This window comes from Onychostoma macrolepis, chromosome 10 (assembly GCF_012432095.1).
Source record: "Onychostoma macrolepis isolate SWU-2019 chromosome 10, ASM1243209v1, whole genome shotgun sequence".
NCBI lineage: Eukaryota > Metazoa > Chordata > Actinopteri > Cypriniformes > Cyprinidae > Onychostoma > Onychostoma macrolepis.
In genome coordinates, this window is record NC_081164.1 from 19,609,633 (window position 1) to 19,630,921 (window position 21,289).

Consider the following 21,289-nt stretch of genomic DNA (forward strand, 5'->3'; position numbering starts at 1 on the left):
ATTAATAAATTATTATTCATTTATTTATTTATTTATTTTTTGGTTTGGTTTTTTGTTTAGTTTCAATTTGAGAAGAGCAACTAATTCAAACCATTTTAACAATGTCAAATGGATTTTTAATGTAAATTAATTTTATTTTGCATTGCATTATTATATGCTGTTTTTATTTATATATAAATAAATTACTATTATTAATTTAATTGTTTTTTTGTTTTGTTTGTCTTATCTACTTATCTACTAAGTGCATCAGGTAAAGTTAAAGGCTAAAAACAGAAATTATTTACACACCTTGTGTCACAAACAAAATATATTTCATAGATGTATTGCCTAAATATTTCTGTACAATGAAGGTGCAATCAAGCTCCACAAATGATAAAAGGACCATAAATGTACTATAAAAATCATCGGTCACACTTTATATTAGGTGGCCTTAACTACTATTTACTTACATAAAAAATAAGTACAATGTACTTATTGTTTTCATATTGTATTGCAAAACACTTTTGCTGCTTTGAGGTGGGATACGGGTAAGGTTAGGGACAGCTTTGGTGGTATGGGTAGGTTTAAGGGTGGGTTAAGGTGTAAGGGATGGGTCAACAGTGTAATTATAAAGATAATTACAGAAATTAATTACAGATGTAATTACATATAGGTATTTTTAAAAATAGAAGTACAATGTAAACACATGTATATACACAATAAGTGCATTGTACCAAATTATTAATTTAAATGTAAGTACATAGTAGTTAAGACCACCTAATATAAAGTGGGACCAAATCATCAAACTGCAGCTTTGATATCAATGTCAATCAGTCAGAAGATGCCAAAGAACCAGTAATGTTTGACTTAACTGACATAAAGCCTACTGTAATGTCTCACCATATATAAAAGAGATTTAATAGCTTATTTTCAATCATATTGTGTCCTCAGAAGACTGTAAAGTGCACAAGTCAGATAAACCAGTGTTATGCTGCTGTTTTGTAATACTTGCTTGTAATGTAAACTAGCTTATATTAGTGATCAGCTTTAATCTGCTAAATGTGACTACAAGGCATGAGGATTGTATTCTATGGTAAACAAAAAAACAATGCCTTACATATTCTTCTGTTACAGGGAAGACAGGGTTTGGGAGTAGGCTACATAATGACTAAATCTTCATTTTTTTTTTTTGTGCAGCATCCCTTTAGACAGTCACCCAGGTGTGAGCAGGGCACAGATTCTTCAGACAGGACAGATGCTGAGGTCTTCCTTTGGCTCTCACATGAGGTTTAGTGTCTGCCGATCAAACAGAGTGTGTCATTTAGTCTGAGGGCCTGATCAAATACACTTGTCTCTGCAGCCAATGAGGGGGGAGAGCTTGTTACTGGGCAGTTATAGGTTTAGTCTCTCTCTCTCTCTCTCTCTGTTCTTGAGGTCGATGTCATACATCAGCGTTCATAGATTCCCTGTGCTGCTGTGTGCGATTCTACTGAACATCAGCAGTCTGTGCTGCTTTTAAGTTCAGCTAATAGCATCAACTATCAGCTCACCTCAGCAACACGAACATTATTAGGCTTATTAGAGGAACACTACCTGCTGACATCAAATTATTTCTGTATATAGGGAATGTCAAATGATAGATTCATATTTATGTTGCTTTCTTTTCTTTTTTCTTTTTCTTTTTACTCTGCGTCTTTAACGTGTGATGAATTCTAAAATAGGCTACTTATGATTTGAAAACGTCTGTAGCTAAAATAAAATATTTTCTAGTTATAGCCTAACCGGGATACTTTTTTAAATGTAATATTAAGTTGATTTTAATCGCAAACTGTAGAGATTTTTACATACTGCATTGTAGATGCTAAAACGAAATAATAAAAGCGAAAAGTGTGCGATGCGCTAGTGTGTTTATGCAGTTCTCCTGACAAACAGCAGGCGGCGTCACGGACTGTCAGGATAAACAAACCGCCTCAGATCGGTGTTTGTGGGGGTTCCCTTCATTTTCTCTCACAGGTCTGCTTGAAAATAAGATTAAGTATGATAAATCAAGCTAATTAAGGAATCATTAGTAAGCATAACAAAGTGTTTTTAGTCGATATTGCTACAGAATGGCTGGAAAAGCATGTTTGAAGATGTTTTAGTTCAGTACTTCAGTGCAAAACCCTCAAAACAAATACTAGGCTATTAATAGTTCAATAAGTAAATAGAGAAATCATAAAACATTATTCATAACGCATGTGCCAAGTCCTGTAAACTCAGTAATTTATGCCATTTTGACAGCAGTTTTGATTTAATAACCATCGAGAAAGATTTTCTGTACACTTTCAATACATGATGTAAGTACACATTTGATTTATTATTTTACAAAGAGGTTTCAGACTTGTTTTTCACGGTTTTATATATAAATATATATATATATATATATATATATATATATATATATATATATATATATATATATATAAAATTTGTGTTTATATACCATTTTTGACATGTCCATTATTTTAAGGTGTCCTTGTTACAGTGTAATTATACATTTAATTACTGAGTATTATTAATTAACATCATGTACTTACTATATGGTTAGGTTTAGGAATAGGATTAGAGTTTGGTTTAGGGTTTATGCATGTAATTATGCATAATTTTGTGCTAATACTATAGTAAGTACCTGTAACGTGTAACAAGGACACCTTAAAATAAAGTTTTTTAATCTTGTTTCCCAGGATTTCATATTTGAGTCATAACACATGTGATTATTAATCTTAGTATTCATATACTATTAATCTTAATATACATTGACAAAAGTTTTGATTTAACATATTTATTATTTTGCAAAGAGGTTTCAAGCTTTTTTTTCAGGATTTTATATACATCATCTTAGTATTCATATACCATTTTTGACAACAGTTTTGATGTAATATATATATATATATATATATTGTTATTTTACATATATATATATATATATATATATATGTATACATGCCTTGGAACCTGGTATAAGTAGCAGTGATCACATTTTAGTTCTCCTGTATGCTGTATAAATAGAAGTGTATGCATTGGATAATCCAAGACAGAATATTCTCTGCGATTCTCTTCAGCTTGTTCTGTGTTGGTCAGTCTTTCTGTTGACAGTTTTGTATTTAGGTCACACAGGAGCCCTCGGGCAGCAGTAAAGCATGTCCTCTACAGGAGTGATTGACACCTTCTCTGATGGTGAATGAAGTCTCCAGCTTCTCTGGGCTCCAGCCACAGTAATAAACCAGCGCTGCACACTGACGGTCGGTCCTCGTCTCATTTCTTTAATTCGATGTTTTATGTGATACATCGTAATTGAGGCAAATAAATTGAGACAGTTGTAGAATAACACAATTAGTGTTTCATTTTTGTTTTTTTCTCTAGGATGCAATCATCTTTTATTTCCCATTAATGAAACAACAACTCATTTTATGGCCTACTGAACCGAACAGCATGGATTGTGAATTAAATTGAGAGGTAAATAAATAACAAGAAAATCTTGTTACCAAAACTGCATTGCATATTTACACTGAGCTACAGCCGGGCATGTGTAACCGCCACGGAAATGACCTTTAAAATTTAAATTAGAGCTGATTTGCTAGAATTTTCTATCACCTTGCTTTCAAATTACACTATCTTCATCAACAAGCATCCCAAAATACATTCAACAGGGTGTCATTAAACCCATAATGCCTGTCTTAAAGGTTTGGCTTCTATTAGCATTGCCAGCATTGAATACAATGCAGTATATTCAGCTGCAAACACCTGAAAGCTTTCTAGGACTATATAGAACAATAGACTTTCTGTTGCAAAATGTAATTTCCTGCCTTTAGAGAGACCAGCTTGGATTTGAATTGCCTTTAATGTTGAGCTGAAGTCCGTCTGTGTTGCTTTAAGATGAAAGGAAAGATAAATCTGGTTTTGGATCAGAGGAAAAGCTGTGGTGGTGCATGTCAGTCTCACTCTCCCAGTGTTTCTGTGAGAAAGAAAAGTCGTACAAGAGCTCTTCAATCTCACTGTCAGCAATGAGATTAAAATGGAGAGAATGTGAGACTTTTGCTTAAGTCGATGTTTCTCCTGAGAAATAGATTCAATAATTTGACATGCATCTCCTCTAGAATTTAAGAAAATGTCTCATTAATGTCTCATACTTTACTTTGATTTCCCAAAATACTAACGTGTCAGAAATTCCAGTCTAATTATATAATAAAAATCCTAAAGTCTGCAGTCAGGAATTGCAATATAAATTCAAACTCTTAAAAGCAAATTGGTTGTGCTTCTGCTTTGTCTTATTATTTAATTGAATTTTATTAATTAATATCTTATTTATATAATTATATAACAATAATAAAGATAATTTAATATTTTTTAATTTATATAATTATTAGTGCTCTCAAACGACTAATCACATCCAAAATAAAAGTTTTTATTTACATAATGTGTGTACTGTGCATATTATATATATATAAATACACACACATACCATATATATTTTGAAAATATTTACATGTATATATTTATATTCATATAATTTATATTATATATAAATATATTTAATTGTCACAGTGCACACAGCAGGGAGGAACGAGGAGACGAGGATAACTCAAAATACAGTCTTTAATAAATCCAAAACAGACAGGGCAAGACAAGGCAAGGCTGGGACACACAGGAACCCCGGGGAGTAACGAGTAGACCAGACAAAATCTAGTGGCGCTTTTCCACTGCATGGTACGGTTCAGTACGGCTCACTTTTGTGGGATTTTCCACTGGGTACAGTACCTGGTACTTTTTTTAGTACCACCTCGGGCGAGGTTCCAAGCGAACCGCACCGTTACCAAAACATGACGTGTAAACTCTGCTGATCACTGATTGGCTGGAGAAAATCGTCACTGCCTGCATCATTGAACTTGCAGCACGAGACACAACAGACCCGCTAGATTTAAATCAGCACAGCCAGCGAAAGATCGAACGCGACTGTTTTGAATGAGCGCACCTTTCTTTTAACAACCGAAAAATGACTGTTTCGTTGTCTGTTGAGGAAGTACAGACCGTCCTCTCATTGATAGCCGAGGAGCGAATCCAGTGAGAGCTTGATGGAGCGATGCAGAATGAAAAAGTTTTTCAGGAGTCACGGCAGTAGAGGCGGCGCAACTATAACGACAAAGTGAATAATCCCGCCCACTCTAAAGAGGTACTAAACTGCAGTGGAAACGCAAACCAAGCTGAACTGAGCCGTGCCGTTCTGAATCGTGCCGAGCAGTGTCGTACCACGCAGTGGAAAAGTGCCATAACTAAACAGGCAGGAACTAAATACACATGATAATTAGACAAACACAGTTGGACAAGAATTAACTAATAATCACACTGAACAAGGACAGGAACATGACCAAATAAGGACACACACGACAGAGGACTGACATGGGGTGGGCACTCTGGAGGCCCCTCAGGACAGACATGGACAGGAAGACAGGACGGGAACCTTCAGAGCGGAACAGACAGAACGGGCCAAGGCGGAGCTGGGAGCTCTGGAGGCCATGGCAGGTGGTCTTCGTGGCCGTGGCCTCCTCCCTCGCCCCAGCCACCACAGCCGGAGCCTTACTACCCCCCCAAAAAAATTCCATGGGGCAGATAGGGGGTATCAGGAGCACTCCGGGGCCAAACAGACAGGACAGGACAGCCCACCAGGGCTCAACATACAGGAACACGATAGCCCACAGGAACAGGAAGCCCTCCTGGGCTAGCTTGGAAGCTGAGGCTTCTTCTGGGCATGACAAGGAGTCAGGGGCCCTCACAGGGTCCCTCAGCAACCGCTTCCACTTCCGCGACTGGCCACGACTAGAGGAGCCGTCTGCCCTCGACGAGTCTCCGTGGACTTTGACTGACTGACCAGACATGACTGGGTTAAAACTGCTCCTGTGGGCACGACAAGACTTAAAAACGGCACTCCTGGCCGTGATGTGTGGACTGGATCCACGGGACAAGACAAGAGTCAGCCACAGACGACAGACGGCGGCGATGATATCCCCGCGAACGGTGGGCTTGAGGGAGCCGCGGATGGCGACAGACTTGAGGAGCCGCGGCCAACGGACTCGCAGCACTCGCGACGATCCCGAACTCCCACGCCGACTTGCCGTGGGCTACGGTGTGATGACGAGCGGCAACTTCCTTGCAGACAGGGAAACAAACAATAAAAACATTCCAAAACGAAAAACAAAACGAGGTGAAGGGGCATCGCTTACTTTGTTGGTCTGGTCTTCTGTCACGGTGCACACAGCAGGGAGGAACGAGGAGACGAGGATAACTCAAAATATAGTCTTTAATAAATCCAAAACAGACAGGGCAAGACGAGGCAAGGCTGGGACACACAGGAACACCGGGGAGTAATGAGTAGACCAGACAAAAGCTAACTAAACAGGCAGGAACTAAATACACATGATAATTAGACATAATTAGACAAACACAGCTGGACAAGAATGAACTAATAATCACACTGAACAAGGACAGGAACATGACCAAATAAGGACACAAGAGGCAGGAACTCAAGACACACAGGACAGAGGACTGACATTAATATATAAACATATATTTTTCTTAAATGTATACATGCATGGATGTGTATTTATATATATATATATATATATATATATATATATATATATATATATATATATATACATAATAAATATACACAGTACACACACATATACTATGTGAACAAAAACAATTTTGGATGTGATTAATTGTTTGACAGCACTAATAATTATATAATATATAATATCACTAAAGTATGTAATTAGAAACCTGAAAATGAATCAAGCTCTTTCAAGAGCAAATTAGTTGTGCTTTGCAGTTTTTTTGTCTAGTTGTTTGATGTTAATTTTTATTTGCTTTATATAATTATATAATATAAAACATGTAATAACATTAATAATTAAAATATTTTTATTATTATTTTGTTCTAATTTATATAATATATAATAACAATAATACTAAAGAGTTATAATAAAGTCTGCAATCAGAAATTGCAGTATGCAGAACAAATTTGTTGGGCTACTGCTTTACATCGTTTTAGTTTACAAGTTTTATTTTACTTATTATTTTTTATTATTATTTTATTTATTTATTTATTTTTTACAAATTATCTTTTATTTTATTTGTCCATTAAGTATGCAACCAAACAGAAAAATCACAAATTGTGCAGCACATTATGATGTTCACAAGGATAATTGGAGCATTATTTCTTCTACTCAAGTTCACAGCAGAGACTGTCTGCTCTCAGCAGCACGTACGAAACGCAGCTCTGTACATTCATCTGTCTGTCATGTTGACAGGTCTTCAGCCGCAGCGATGTTAACGTCCCGTGGCTGTTCTCCAGTGATGAGTCCAGATGGAGGATATGTTGGTACCTGCCCTTCTATTTCCATTGCCAGCTCACTCCCTCCAGCCCTCGGTACACCTCCACGCCATCTGTGCCAACCTGCCGTCTCTCCGTCAGACAGTTGCAGGTTCCGTGGTGCGTGGCAGGCCTACAGCTGTGCAGACAGCCAGCCCAACATCTGTGTGTCCTGTGGGACAGACGGGGGGGGGGAATGTCCCGCTGATCTTCTCAGCTGCTGCTGGCCTTAAACACAGCCATGGGCCGGCAGTTCTGCGGACAGGATGAGTTTTGCAATGTAAGTGTGAAATAGAAAGGCACTCTCTGTTCAGTATTTACTACTGAACTTTTCCTAACCTTGCAAAAGTATACATTATGTAAAAGTAGTAGTAGAGAAACAGAGAGAGAGAGACTTCCCTTAAAAACATTAAAAAATATATAAACATTAATATATATAAATATAAAATACACACATGCAGATTGATAGTTTGATAGATTTTATACAATTTTTCTTTTATGCTTTTAAGTTTCTTATGCTCACCAAGGTTGCATTTTTAAAAAATAAAAAAACAGTCAAAACATTAATATTGAGAAATACTTTTACAATTTAAAATAAGTTGTCTATTGTAATATTTTTAAAATTTAATTTATTCCTGTAATGCAATACTGAATTTTTAGCAGCTGCAATCTTCAGTGTCATATGATCCTTCACAAATCATTCTAATAAGCTGACTTGCTGCTCAAGAAACATTTTTTTTATTATTATTTTTATCATTGTTGAAAACATTGGATGCCTTTATTTACAATAGAAATCCTTTTTTTTTTTTAACAATTTAAATTTATTTATTTTAGTGAAACACTTTATAAACAACAAATTATTCATTTTTCTTTCTATATATACAGCAGAATATAATTATTTTTTGGAAAATTGGTTATATTACTTGTATGGTTTACAAATAAAAACTTGGAAATTAAGAAATAACTAACACAATAATATTTGAAAGTGAAAGTGACGTGACATACATTGAGGTGACCCATACTCGGAATTTGTGCTCTGCATTTAACCCATCCAAAGTGCACACACACACAGCAGTGAACACACACACCGTGAACAGACACCCAGAGCAGTGGGCAGCCATTTATGCTGCGGCACCCGGGGAGCAGTTGGGGGTTCGGTGCCTTGCAGTTGTGGTATTGAAGTGGAGAGAGCGCTGTACATTCACTCCCCCCACCTACAATTCCTGCAGGCCCGAGACTCGAACTTGCAACCTTTGGATTACGAGTCCGACTCTCTAACCATTAGGCCACGACTTCCCCTTAATATATATTAATATATATTTTAATTACACGCTTTTATTTTAATTATATATTGCATACACGCGCACATATATACATGCATATATCAATATACAGTCATGGCCAAAAATATCGGCACCCTTGGTAAATATGATCAAAGAAGGCTGTGAAAATTTATCTGCATTGTTAATTCTTTTGATCTTTTATTTAAAAAAATTCACAAAAATCTAACCTTTCATTGGTTAATAAGAATTTAAAATGGGGGGAAATATCATTATGAAATAATTGTTTTTCTCTAATACACGTTGGACACAATTATTGGCACCCCTAGAAATTCTTATGAGTAAAATATCTCTGAAGTATATTCCGAGTCATATTCACAGTTTTGAGCACTCCAGGGTGATTATGAACATGAAATTATCCAGCCATGGCATCCTGTTTCACAGAAAAATAAATAGGAGGGAAAACAAAACAAAGGCCAAATTTCAAATTAATCATCCATCACAATGAGAAAAACCAAAGAATATATTTCTGATGTGCAGCAAAAGATAATTGAGCTTCACAAATTAGTGAAGTGGCTTTAAGAAAAGAGCTAGAGCAGTAAAAATTCCCATTTCCACCATCAGGGCAATAATTAAGAATTTCCAATCAACATAACATGTTACGAAACTGCCTGGAAGAGGACGTGTGTCTACATGGTCCTAATGCACGGTGAGAAGGAGAGTTTGAGTGGCTAAAGACTCTCCAAGGACCACAGCTGGAGAATTGCATAAAATAGTTGAGTCTCGAGGTCAGAAAACCTTTTTTAAAAAAAAGTCAAACAACACCTACATCACCACATGTTGTTTGGGAGGGTTTCAAGAAAAATTCTCCTCGCTCATCCAAAAACAAACTCCAGCATACTCAGTTATCAGACACGACTGGAACTTCAAATAGGACTGGCTTCTATGGTCAGATGAAACTAAAAAATGAGCTTTTTAGCAGCAAACACTCGAGATGGGTTTGGTGAACACAGGGATAAAAAGTACCCCATGTGTACAATGAAATATACTGCTGTATTTTTGATGTTGTGGGCCTATATTTCTGCTGGAGGTCCTGGACATCTTGTTTAGACACATGGCATCATGGATTCTATCAAATACCAACAGATAAAAAATCAATAAGAGACTGACTCTGTTAGAAATCTTATAATGGGCCATGTTTGGATCTTCCAACCGGACAATAATCCAAACACAAACCTCAAAAACAACACAAAAATGGGTCACTGAGCACAAAACCAAGCTTCTGCTGGCCATTCCAGTCCTCTGACCTGAACCCTGTAGAAAATGAGTGGTGAACTGAAGAGAAGAAGCACCAACATGGAGCTGGGAATCTAAAGGGTCTGGAGTGATTCTGGATGAAGGAATGGTCTCTGATCTCTTGTCAGGTGTTCTCTAACCTCATCAGGCATTATAGGAGAAAATATTGAGCTGTTAAACTGGCAAATGGAGGTTTCAAAAAGTACTGAATAAAAGGGTGCCGTTAATTGTGGCCAATGTGTATTAGAGAAAAACATTTATTTCATAAATTTGCCCCCATTTTAAATTCTTATTATCCGATGAAAGGTTAGATTTTTGTGATTTTTGTAAATAAAAGATCAAAAGGAATAACAATGCAGATTAATTTAGATCATATTTACCAAGGGTGCCGATATTTTTGGCCATGACTGTGTATATATATATTTATATTATATATATATATATATATATATATAATTTAATATTATATTATGTTTGTGTTCAAATTAGAAGTAAAAAAAATCAGCTATACTATTAAATTATAAATATTTAAAAATATAATTGAACAATAATGATCTGCACACAGTGATTCTGCTACTGGTGAGACGCTCCATCTGCAGAAAGTGAGATAGGGAATGAAACAAAATCAAGAAATAAATAAATAAAAGAACTTCATACATTTTTATGACCACACATATAAGGTCAGCCATGTGCTTTGGTTACTAAGCAACACAGTAAGCCTGTGTGAGGGTTTTGTCAGAAGTTGACTCAGATGTGTTGTACGGCTGTGAGAGTAACAATCAGGCTTTGATTACTGTGCAGAGTCAAGCCCGACAGCAGCTGCCTGTGAGCTCAGTCCTCTGTCAGTCTGTCTCCTGCTCAAAAATTCAGCATAAACTCACAAATTATTAAGGAATCGCGAACATCACAGCAGAATGTTTTTAATAGTAGCTATTCTCTGGCAGAAATGACTCTGGTGGAAATTTTAAATAGACATATCTAATTTTAAATAGATTTAAATAGAGCCAATCCTGAATACAGACATTTATCAGTTTTCATACGTTTTGCATATGTTGGATGAGAGTTGTCTCATATCTCATCTCAAGCATGCTCTTTCCTGACACATTTGTCTACTTGGTAAAAAAAAACAAAAAAAAAACATGTAAACATTATGAAGGTTACATTTCTAGTAAATGTGTGAAATTATTTTTATATTTTTTCAATATTTGTTCATTTGCACTCTCTGTTAAGATTATTATGGTAATATGTGACCCTGGACCACAAAACCAGTCATATGTCACATGGGTATATTTGTAGCAGTAGCCAACAATAAATTGTATGCGTCAAAATTATCGATTTTTCTTTTATGCCAAAAATCAATAGGATATTAAGTAAAGATCATGTTCCATGAAAACATTTTGTAAATTTCCTACTGTAAATATATCAAAACTTAATTTTTCATTAGTAATATGCGTTGCTAAGAACATCATTTGGACAACTTTAAAGGCGATTTTCTCAATATTTAGATTTTTTTTGCACCCTTTAGATTCCAGATTTTCAAACAAACAGTTGTATCTCGGCCAAATATTGTCCTATCCTAACAAACATCATCAATGGAAAGCTTATTTATTCAGTATTTATTCATGTATAAATCTCAATTTCAAAAAATTGACCCTTATGACTGGTTTTGTGTTCCAGAGTCACATATATATTGTTAAATAAAAATCAACCTCTGCAACATAATAGTGCCCTTATGTATTCACATCTTAAAATATTATGGCTGTTTACAACATTTTTCTTACTTCTGATGTGCAAACAAATGTCAAATCTTAAGTATTTTAAGGAAGAATGTGAAACAGAAATAATTTTATGTTACATAATTTGCTTTTGATCATGTTCTGAAATATATATATATATATATATATATATATATATGTTATTACTAGCACATACCATTTAAAAGAATAGACCACAACCATTATTTACAGTCAACTGAGCATGATTTACTTTTTTATTTTTAATTTTAATAATGTCCATGACACTGAAAAATTACCTAAAAAGTGAGGAATCCTGAAATGTTTCCTGGACTATTTGTCTACATTATTCTATAAAAAAATGATAGAATTTCCTTTAATTAAATGTAATAAAGGGGATATTTTGTTTTAATTCAATTTAATATATTACATATACATGTACTATATTTTTATTATTTTTAATTAAGTGTATATACTATAGAATTATGAAATATTATTTATAATATATATTAAAGTATTCCACCACATTTGAAAAAAAAAAAAACTTTTCAGAATCCTGAAATGTGTTTCTGAACTATTTTTTTTTTTTTTAAAACCTCTGCAACATGTTCCACAACTTAAATATTTAAGCAGTTTGCTACATTTTCTTATTTCACTTATTGTTTTCTTATTATTAATATTAGTATTTTACATTTATATTTCAGTGTATTATTTGCTAAATGTCATTTGAAATAGTAGTGGAAATGTAGAGTCACAAAATGAAATTGTAGTTGCAATGACATATTATGATGCTGTTTAATGCCTCTTTCATTCAGTGGCTCCTTTCATTCTTTCTCTCCTTCTCTCTGTTTTATTGCATCGCGCCTGTAGAGACCTGCTGGGCGTGGATCGGTGTGGACAGCCAATAGCAGGCCGGCAGATGGGTGGCGGTCAGTGGCCAATGAGGCAGGGTGGGGTTACTGTGTCACAATAAAGGAAAGGGTCAGCACTTCTTTATTCACACTCGCCCAAAATCATCATACAAATTTCAATAATTATAAACCTGCAGAACAACAGACCTTTTTCACATTTACCTTTGAACAGAGATCAGAAGAGATGCATTATACATATCAAAGTGGTTTTATTCAGCGCTGCACTGGAGGATGACATCTGAATGAAGACGCTGCTGCACTGAGCATTCAATATATATGATCAATACATGGATTCCCAACAGCAGGTCATTAAGACTGTTCAGCCCAATCAAGCGCTTATTCTCCTGTGTGGGAGAGATTCGCCGTTTCATTTAGCTCCCAGTGATTCATGGGAGTTACCTTATTAGGCAGGATCTCTCCTGTAAAACGAGCTCATTCACATGAGCACTCGGCTGCTGGTATTAATGAAATCAAACAGACATCAAATCCTAAGCATTTGTGACAAGAACGTGGAAGAGAAGTCATTTTGTATGTTATATATTCTGCGTTTGATCATATTCTGGTGTCTGAAAGCCGGTGATAAGATAATATTGGTTATTACCAGCCTTTAACATTCAAAAGTACAGACTGCAGCCATTATTTACTGTCGTCTGTGAATGATTTTTTTTCTTTTCTTTATTCAGAAGACATGCATCTCATTAAAATTCAATGTCTATGATGCTATTTTTTCCTTAAAAGTGTAACTGAGAATAAATGTTTTACTTTATTCAAATTTTTATTTATTTTAAATTCTTTTTATTTAGTTTAATTTTTACATTTTAAATGTAATTTTTAAAATGAAATTTAAAATAAAAATTAAGAAAAAATATTAATTTGAATTAATAAATTATTAAATTAAATTTATTTTTAATTTAAATGTATTATAATTTAATAATGTTATTAAATTAAAAGCAAACGTTTTATTAAATTAAATTAAATTGAATATAAACTGTAGAATATTATTGCAACCATATATATATATATATATATATATATATATATATATACTGTTTATATATTTATGTGTTGTAACTGAGAATCTTGAAATGATGAACTACTTGTTTTTAAAAAATTAAATCTCATTTAATTTCTTGTTTATTTTTAATTTAATACTTTATTTTATTACATTCAGTTTAAATTAAATAACACTTAATTAAAGAAATGATAATATATAGTAAAATGTTATAGAATATCACTGCATGATTTTTGCAAATTCTGACAGCCAGGAAATATTAAAACATTCAGAGATCTGACTAAAATGTATCGCATTTAATGATAATTTACAATCCAAATCCATTTTTAGGAGGAAAAATATGTCACAGAATTAGAATAAGAAAGATTTAGAAAATTACATTTCTTAAAAGTATTCTATATGTATAGTATCTGTTTAGCAAATTAGTTCATTTATTAGATTCTCAAATTTTATACTGTGAATACAGACACATATTTTTATTTCTCAATCTTCTAGCTATACAAATTTTTACTTGGGTGATTGGATGGAATTTTGACTCCTTTTGTTCTTTTTCTCTCTGTTGGCATAGATAGCATCCATTCCCCATGCAGAGGAACATCCGGACATCCGGTAAGATTCTGTCATTTATTGGAAGCCACATTCCAGATGAAATAAAGCAGTATGTGAGTAGAGTCCGGGGAGAGCTGTAGGCATGTGTGCTTTTGTAAGGGATTCTCCAGCCCAACAGCTGCAAGAGCGGCAGCTCCGGTGCTGATGCTCCGCCACAGAAATGCTTGTTAGGGCAGAATATAGCCAGAGCTCCAGGGACCATCCAGACACAGTGACTATTCATAACTGTAATGGGTATCAACCACGTCAACAAAAAAAAAAAAAAAAAGCTAGTGAAGGAGAGCGAGAGATCTGCTGAAAATACAAATTTATGGGAAACACTTGTATCAAAACTAAAAAATGCTGTCCGAAAGCATCATCCTAGACCCTTGCATAGAAATGATATCACGTTAAGAAGTTTAGTGTTGTTCCAGAACAAGCATAGAATAGGAACTAAGGTACTAAAGAGCATGTTTTACTGCATAAAACATTTTACAAAACTAAAGCGCATGCAAACGTTATCAGAAATCCCTGAGAGTCCTGAAATGTTTCCTGGATAATTTTGTTCTTTATTCTAAATGTTAAAAATAAAATGTTATTTCATTTAATGAAATTTTAAAAATGTTTAATATTTTATTTTATTTTTTTAAATTAAATTAAATTTATATAGAACTATAGAATATTATTGATAATATATTCCACCACATTGGACGAAATGTGTAACTGAGAATCCTGAAATGTTTCCTGGCCTTTTTTATTTTTATTTTTTAATTCTATCAAATTAATTTTTAATTCAATTGAATTGTTTTTAATTAATTTAATTAATTTTTATGTTTATTTTAGTTTAGTGTTAAATAATTTTTTTATTAAATTTAATTTATATAAAATTATTGAACGTTACTGATAATGAATAGTAACATGTTATAGAATAATACTCCTTTATTCATACAATTTCTGAAAATATTAAAGCATTTAGAGATCCATACAAATATATGGATAAATATACATCCATAAAATGCATTGCATTTAATATTAACTTGCAATCTAAAGGAAAATAGGAGCTTAAAACCACGTTATAATGCAATTTACGAAATTAGAACGCATGCTAACATCATCCAAAATCCTGAAATGTATATTTATAGAGTTTATATATATATATATATATATATATATATATATATATATATATGTATAGAATACTTTATTTTATAAATGTAATTTTAATTTAATTTTGTATTTAAATTGAAGTTATATAGAACTATAGAATGTTATGGATAATAAGTAGTCAAATATATAATTTTTTTTAATTAAAATTATTAATAGTATAACGTTTAGTTTTTAAACTTTAAATGTAATTTTTTAAATGAAATTAAATTTATGAAGAACTAAAAATTAAGAAAAATAATGAATTTAATTTAAATTAAAACTAAATTAAATTCAAATGAAATGAAACCAAACATTTTATTACATAAAATTAAATTGAATTAGAATTTTACTGCATGATGTCTGCAGTTTCTCGCAGCCAGGAAATATTAAAACACCTAGATATCCATATTGCCTAAAATGTATTGCTTTTAATGATAATTTACAATCAACATGAAAACAGAGGAGCTATAAGGTACAAAACAGTCTACGAAAGTAAACCACATGCAAACATCATCCCGAATCCCTCCTGACTACTGCCTGTCCTGCTCATAATTAGCTGTTCTGTTTTATCCGCTCCCTGAGGTTCTCTCCCATCCTCTAGGCTGGAGTCACTCCGAGAGAGCGAACCGCAGGAGACGTGTCCATAGGCAACGCCTATCCGTGGACACAACATCCTCGGCGTGCCTGGTGCACATGACTAGCCCCCTGAGAAACAACAGCGAGAGCCGCCCTGATATCTGCTCTGTGATAGCAGCCAACACGACTCCCCTCGGCTAAACCCGCCGCACCATCCGCGGCTGTCTCGTGTGGGCTGTGCGAACCCAGCGCCAACATTGTTATTGGCTCCAAAAGCAAAGGAAACCGTGGCTTTTTCTGTGTTTGGTGTCTCGTGACATAAGCCTGTCTGCTCTGTGAATCAATGGCTGCTTCAGACAAGCTTACGGTGCATGTGGAAGCTCAGTTATGCTGCAGTGAAGCAGCTCATGCATGGAGAGAATCAGAATGAATGTTGTAGACAGTTATTAATGTGACAAACACGTCTTAAAAGGAAAAATAAGACAGAACTGTGCGTATAGAAAGGGAATCCTGGGGGGGAAAGATGGTCTGTAATTCAGTAAATGGTGCAGAGGTTGTGCTGGGCGGTGGGTGGAGGGAATGTAATGAGTTGTGCAGCTCACGTGAAGACAGCCGTGGAAAAAACACTACCGGACACGGTGAACGGGAACAATACGGGCGCCTTAAAAATCACAGGGCTGTTTGAGAAGAGATTGATTCCTAAAATGCGAACCGCCCCAGATTTTCGTCTTTATTTGCCAGTGGAATATTTCATGCCGCCTGTTGAGTTAATCGTAACAGCAGACTTTCTAGTAAGTTGCGTGTGTGGAGGGGATTTGTGTAAATGTATGAGGATAAGCGAGCGTGTTGCGGTGGCTGAGTCTAATGATGTGCTGTGGTTTTGGCAGTGACGAGTGACAGCTCCTGTATTCTGCAGCATGCACAGATCTGTGCTGAATCTGAACACCACTGGCAGAGCCTGTGCAGGCAAGAAAAAGAGCAATTTGTCTACAAATCGCACTGGAGATGGAAGATCAGTGGATACAGGAAAAATAGAAATGATTTTGTAATATGATTAGAATTTACTGTAAAGAGGAAAGAGAGCATGTGATAAGGCAGATGCGAAACTAACACAGCCAAGTATGAAAGGTTGCCTGGGCCAATGGTTTATTATGGTTTTATTGGACATTAAAATTATTTGCTGTGATTTTCCAATCAGAATAAAGCATTTCGGACAGACTGACTAATAAATAATGTAATTTAAAATGATATGTGTCATATTAAATTTTATGTAATTTATATAATATCTTAAATGAATTTAAGATAATTTATCATCATGTTATGTGTGTGTGTGTGTGTGTGTGTCTGTGTGTGTGTGTGTGTGTGTGTGTATATATATATATATATATATATATATGAAGAGTACATTTGCAAAAACAGATAACTCCGGTTTTAAAAATTTTCAAAAATCATCATTGTGCATTCCAATTAATCTCAATCAAACTGCAGTTGGGTTATTTTGATTAGGTTAAAAAATAACCAGAAAATGCAGCTAACTAACACAAAACAATAAAAACATGATTACATCATAAAAACATGAGTTTTGAAAATTTAAAGAAATTGAGTTATCTGTTTTTGCAAATAAAGTCTTCATATATGTATATGTGTGTGTGTATAAATACATAATACTTAAAATATTATTATTGTTATATTACTAATCATTTAGTTAATAATACATTCAAATATCACATAATTTATTATTTTATTTAATATTAACATTAATATTATTACTACACTTTTATATACACACATATAAGTATCATTATTGTCTTATTATTATTATTATTATTAAGTAATGTCATTTTTATTTCTTCATTTTTAATTGCATATGGTTCCAAAACATCAACTTTATTCATAACTTTAATCAAAACTAAAAAATGCTGTCTATAAGCATCATTCTAGACTGCTGCATACAAATAATATCAGGTTGTTGCACAAACAAGCACAAAATAGGTGACATATTACTAAAGAAAATAATATAATGCATAAAACAGAACTAAAACGCATGCAAGCATCATCCTTAATCTCCGAGAATCCTGAAATGTTTCCTGGACTAAAAATTATAATAGCATTATTTTTAAAATAGAAAGAAATATCACATTTGTGTATTTCCTTTATTTTTAATAGAATATAGATACAGTGGTTCAAAAACATCAAGTATACTCTGTTATTATTAGATAGAACATAGGCTACTCAAATCTAATTAAAGGTTAATGTTTTTTCATGAAAACGCAATGAGTCGGCCCAACGCCTCACTGCGCAGGAGGCAAATGCTCTGATTTGTCAAGGTCAATTAATGAAGCCAGCTTAAAAAAAAAAAAAAAAACTCACACGCCCTCGGGGGTCCGGAATCCTAACACAAACCACATTAAATTGCATCAATTCATGTCCACCAATTAAGCTCATTTAGAGGAAGTTGTCATACACAACTGTGATGTTACTGTTACCTTCATTCCATGCGGTTTATTGTTCACTTTAAATATGCATGATGTGCAGTTTCTAATGAATCGATGACAAATAAAGATAATAAAATGATTAAAAAGGAGATATTGCTTTAAAAATCGAATTCAAACCATGCTTGTTTTGCGTTCTAGTTACAGTCATGTTGGTTTTATTAGTTTTTGAAAAAAGCTCATATCATTTAAATTTTTTTTTAAATGTTTAAAAAAGCAAAAAAAAAAAACTTTATGCACTGTGGAAACGTGAATTCATGTACTGCAATACATTTTTTTCCAAATATATTTAAAATATTTTTTTATATTTAATGAATTTTAATGAGTTATAAACTCTCTCTGGTTACTCAGTTTTACTTGTACAAAACATACACTGTAAAAAAATAAAAATAAAATTGTTGTTGGAGTATGTTTTACAAGAAAAACTATTTCAGTGTTCAAATGTTCAGTGCTGAATTGCTGTTTTTTTGTATTTATTGGTGAAATTTACTAGCAATTTCTTGGTTAAGATAATTTCTACACTTTTTTTTTTTTTTCAGAGTAACTATTCATAAACATGTCAAAGTATTTGATATTAACGACACAGTCATGAGTGTCTAAAGCAGTCTTTTCTTTTGTCACATGATGACAAAATGGCTTCCGTTAAATGAGACTTTTTTTTCTTTTACCAGATAGTTACACCACCTAGACCTTTTTTACTTGCCAAACACTCACAAAAAAAATCGCGTTTATATGGTTTGCATTTTTAATTTTTTTAATTATTATTATTATTTTCCAATAAACATGAGCGTCACATAAGTGGCCCTAATATGTTGCATACGCGAGACGATCACATGGTTTCTTAGAGTTGCTTTTGGTGCGCTTGGACTCTTTCTTTAAGAGCAGCACCCCTGCACCTTTAAGGCTGCAGAGGAGAGAGAGTGAGAGAGAGAGAGAGAGAGAGAGAATGAGAGGGGGGTGTTGTGTTGTGTGATGCTCTGGTGCTGATGCTGAGCTCTGGAGTGATCAGTGCAGCAGGGGAAGATGCGCGTGCTTGCTGACTGCTGGACGGTGCGAGGTGGTGAAGAGGGATGTTGCTCTGAGTACAGCTAACAGCCATCATCGCGATCCATTTCCGCGCTGGAGTTTCAGAGCTTTTTCTTTTTCCTTTCTTTTTTTCGTTCTTTTCCTTTCTTTTCCGTAAAAGTTTCCGCTATGATTTCGACTCGTTAATAATTGAGTGGATTTACTTTCCCGCGGTTTTATCCCTCGCACGCGGCTACACCTGTGCGCAGTGCCCTCAGTAAGCGTGCGCTCTGACTCAGCATCGCACCTGCCCGCCGCTCGCTCACCGTGTCGCGCCACAGCTGGATCTCAGCTCGGAGACAATCAGCCCCGGAGCGCACGCTTCGTATGCATCCCTTCCGCTGGAACTACTAAGTACAGATCTCCATATTCCTGCGCAACGGCTGTTTCTGGAGGAAAAGTGTGCAGTGGGCAAAGAAAAATCTTAGTTTGGAGATTGAAAGGAGCGGGGCATGTGGATATTGGCCATCATCTTTTTCCAGTGCATTTTGAATGGTGAGTAGTGTTTTGTTTTATTATTATCACTATTATTATGCAGGCTGTAACTTCATGGAAATTAATTAACAGTGCAATGCATCTATGCATGCTTGAAAAATAATGCATTGTGGTCCATTTGAATTTGTCTCACACCACCTTTAGTGTATAAGGTTTACAAATATAATTTTAGTGCATGTATCATGCATTCAAGTGCATGCAATTTTTCCCCAACAGTTCATTATAAATATAGCATATTAATTTGAGCAAGCAATTCAGAAGGAACCAGACTCCTTAATAAGCATTTTATGATTAGTCACTTTATTACATTTCACAGCTCATAATACTAAACAAACATGCATGCATTATTATGCAAACAGTGCATCAGGAATGTCAAAAATATGAATCTGGACCAAATGTGATTTGATGTGACAATTTTTTTTGCTTTTATTTATTTTATTATGACCTTGGACAAATTTTTGTATTAAGCGTTAGAATAACAAATTGATCTGCTGATATACTTTTAAAAAGACAATGCACTAAATTTGAGAAAATTAAAGTACTAAAGCAGCTTTATGAATTAAAAAAGGGTACCAAAAAACCTTGAAAATTAGCTTAAAAACACACAAAGAAAAAGAAAGAAATTAAAATTTGTTGTATTGTGGCATAGTGACACAGCCGCCATGTTTCACGAAGAAGCACTGAAGCATTGAATAAAAAAATAACTCGCAGTCACTCAATTGGCACTTTACTGAATGCTTTCGCTGTGACCTTTTCACAAAACATTTATTCTAACATTTTTTTCCCCCCGTGTGGGTGTCTGAATCATATTGACCTCTAGAAAATAAATAAATAAATAAAAATGTAGCGCAAATGCTCGACAGGAGGCGAGTGTGTTGATGGCTTTAAAATGGAGAGACAGTGAGTGGGTGCTGGTTGCTGGGCTAAATCAGGATGGGTGTGTTTGTGGTGGAATAGAGATAGTGAGAGGGGGGTATGAGGGGAAGCGAGAAGAAAATGGGCCATTTAGGTGGATTTAACAGAGTAACGTTGTGGGACGCTAATATCAGACCCAGGTCACTCCAACGTAGACTGACCGCCGATGGCAGACGCGTTTTGATAGGATGCACAAAAATAAGGGGACACGGCGATGCTTTAGCACAAAGGGTGTTGGAGAGCAGCGCAAGGTGCTCAGCGATGATCTTTTCCCAAGCTTTGTCAGTTTTTTCCGCAAGGCAGAAATAGACACAGTCGTTTAACCTCAATTAATGGCGTATCGATGAAATTGATTATCATTTCAGAGGGATTTGGATTTTGGCCGATTGA

General features: G+C 34.5%; 1 protein-coding gene and 1 long non-coding RNA gene across 6 annotated transcripts in view; both read left to right on the plus strand.

Moving 5' to 3' along the window:
- Positions 1–1,363: 1,363 nt before the first annotated feature.
- Positions 1,364–17,180, plus strand: LOC131548360 (uncharacterized). Of its 5 annotated transcripts, XR_009273131.1 has the most exons (9): positions 1,364–2,315; positions 3,115–3,260; positions 3,382–3,474; positions 7,329–7,399; positions 7,493–7,670; positions 12,570–12,680; positions 12,783–12,915; positions 14,191–14,231; positions 15,958–17,180. It is a non-coding gene; the product is annotated as an uncharacterized LOC131548360 (long non-coding RNA). The 5 variants fall into 5 exon arrangements; XR_009273127.1 differs by having other exon boundaries at positions 7,329–7,670; XR_009273128.1 differs by having other exon boundaries at positions 3,127–3,260; positions 7,329–7,670.
- A 2,190-nt stretch (positions 17,181–19,370) lies between these two features.
- dscama (Down syndrome cell adhesion molecule a) overlaps positions 19,371–21,289 on the plus strand; it is an 89,903-nt gene continuing 87,984 nt past the window's right edge. Inside the window, 1 exon segment of the mRNA XM_058790142.1 lies at positions 19,371–19,984. Within this exon segment, the coding sequence (XP_058646125.1) occupies positions 19,942–19,984 (43 nt within the window). The 5' untranslated portion in view covers positions 19,371–19,941.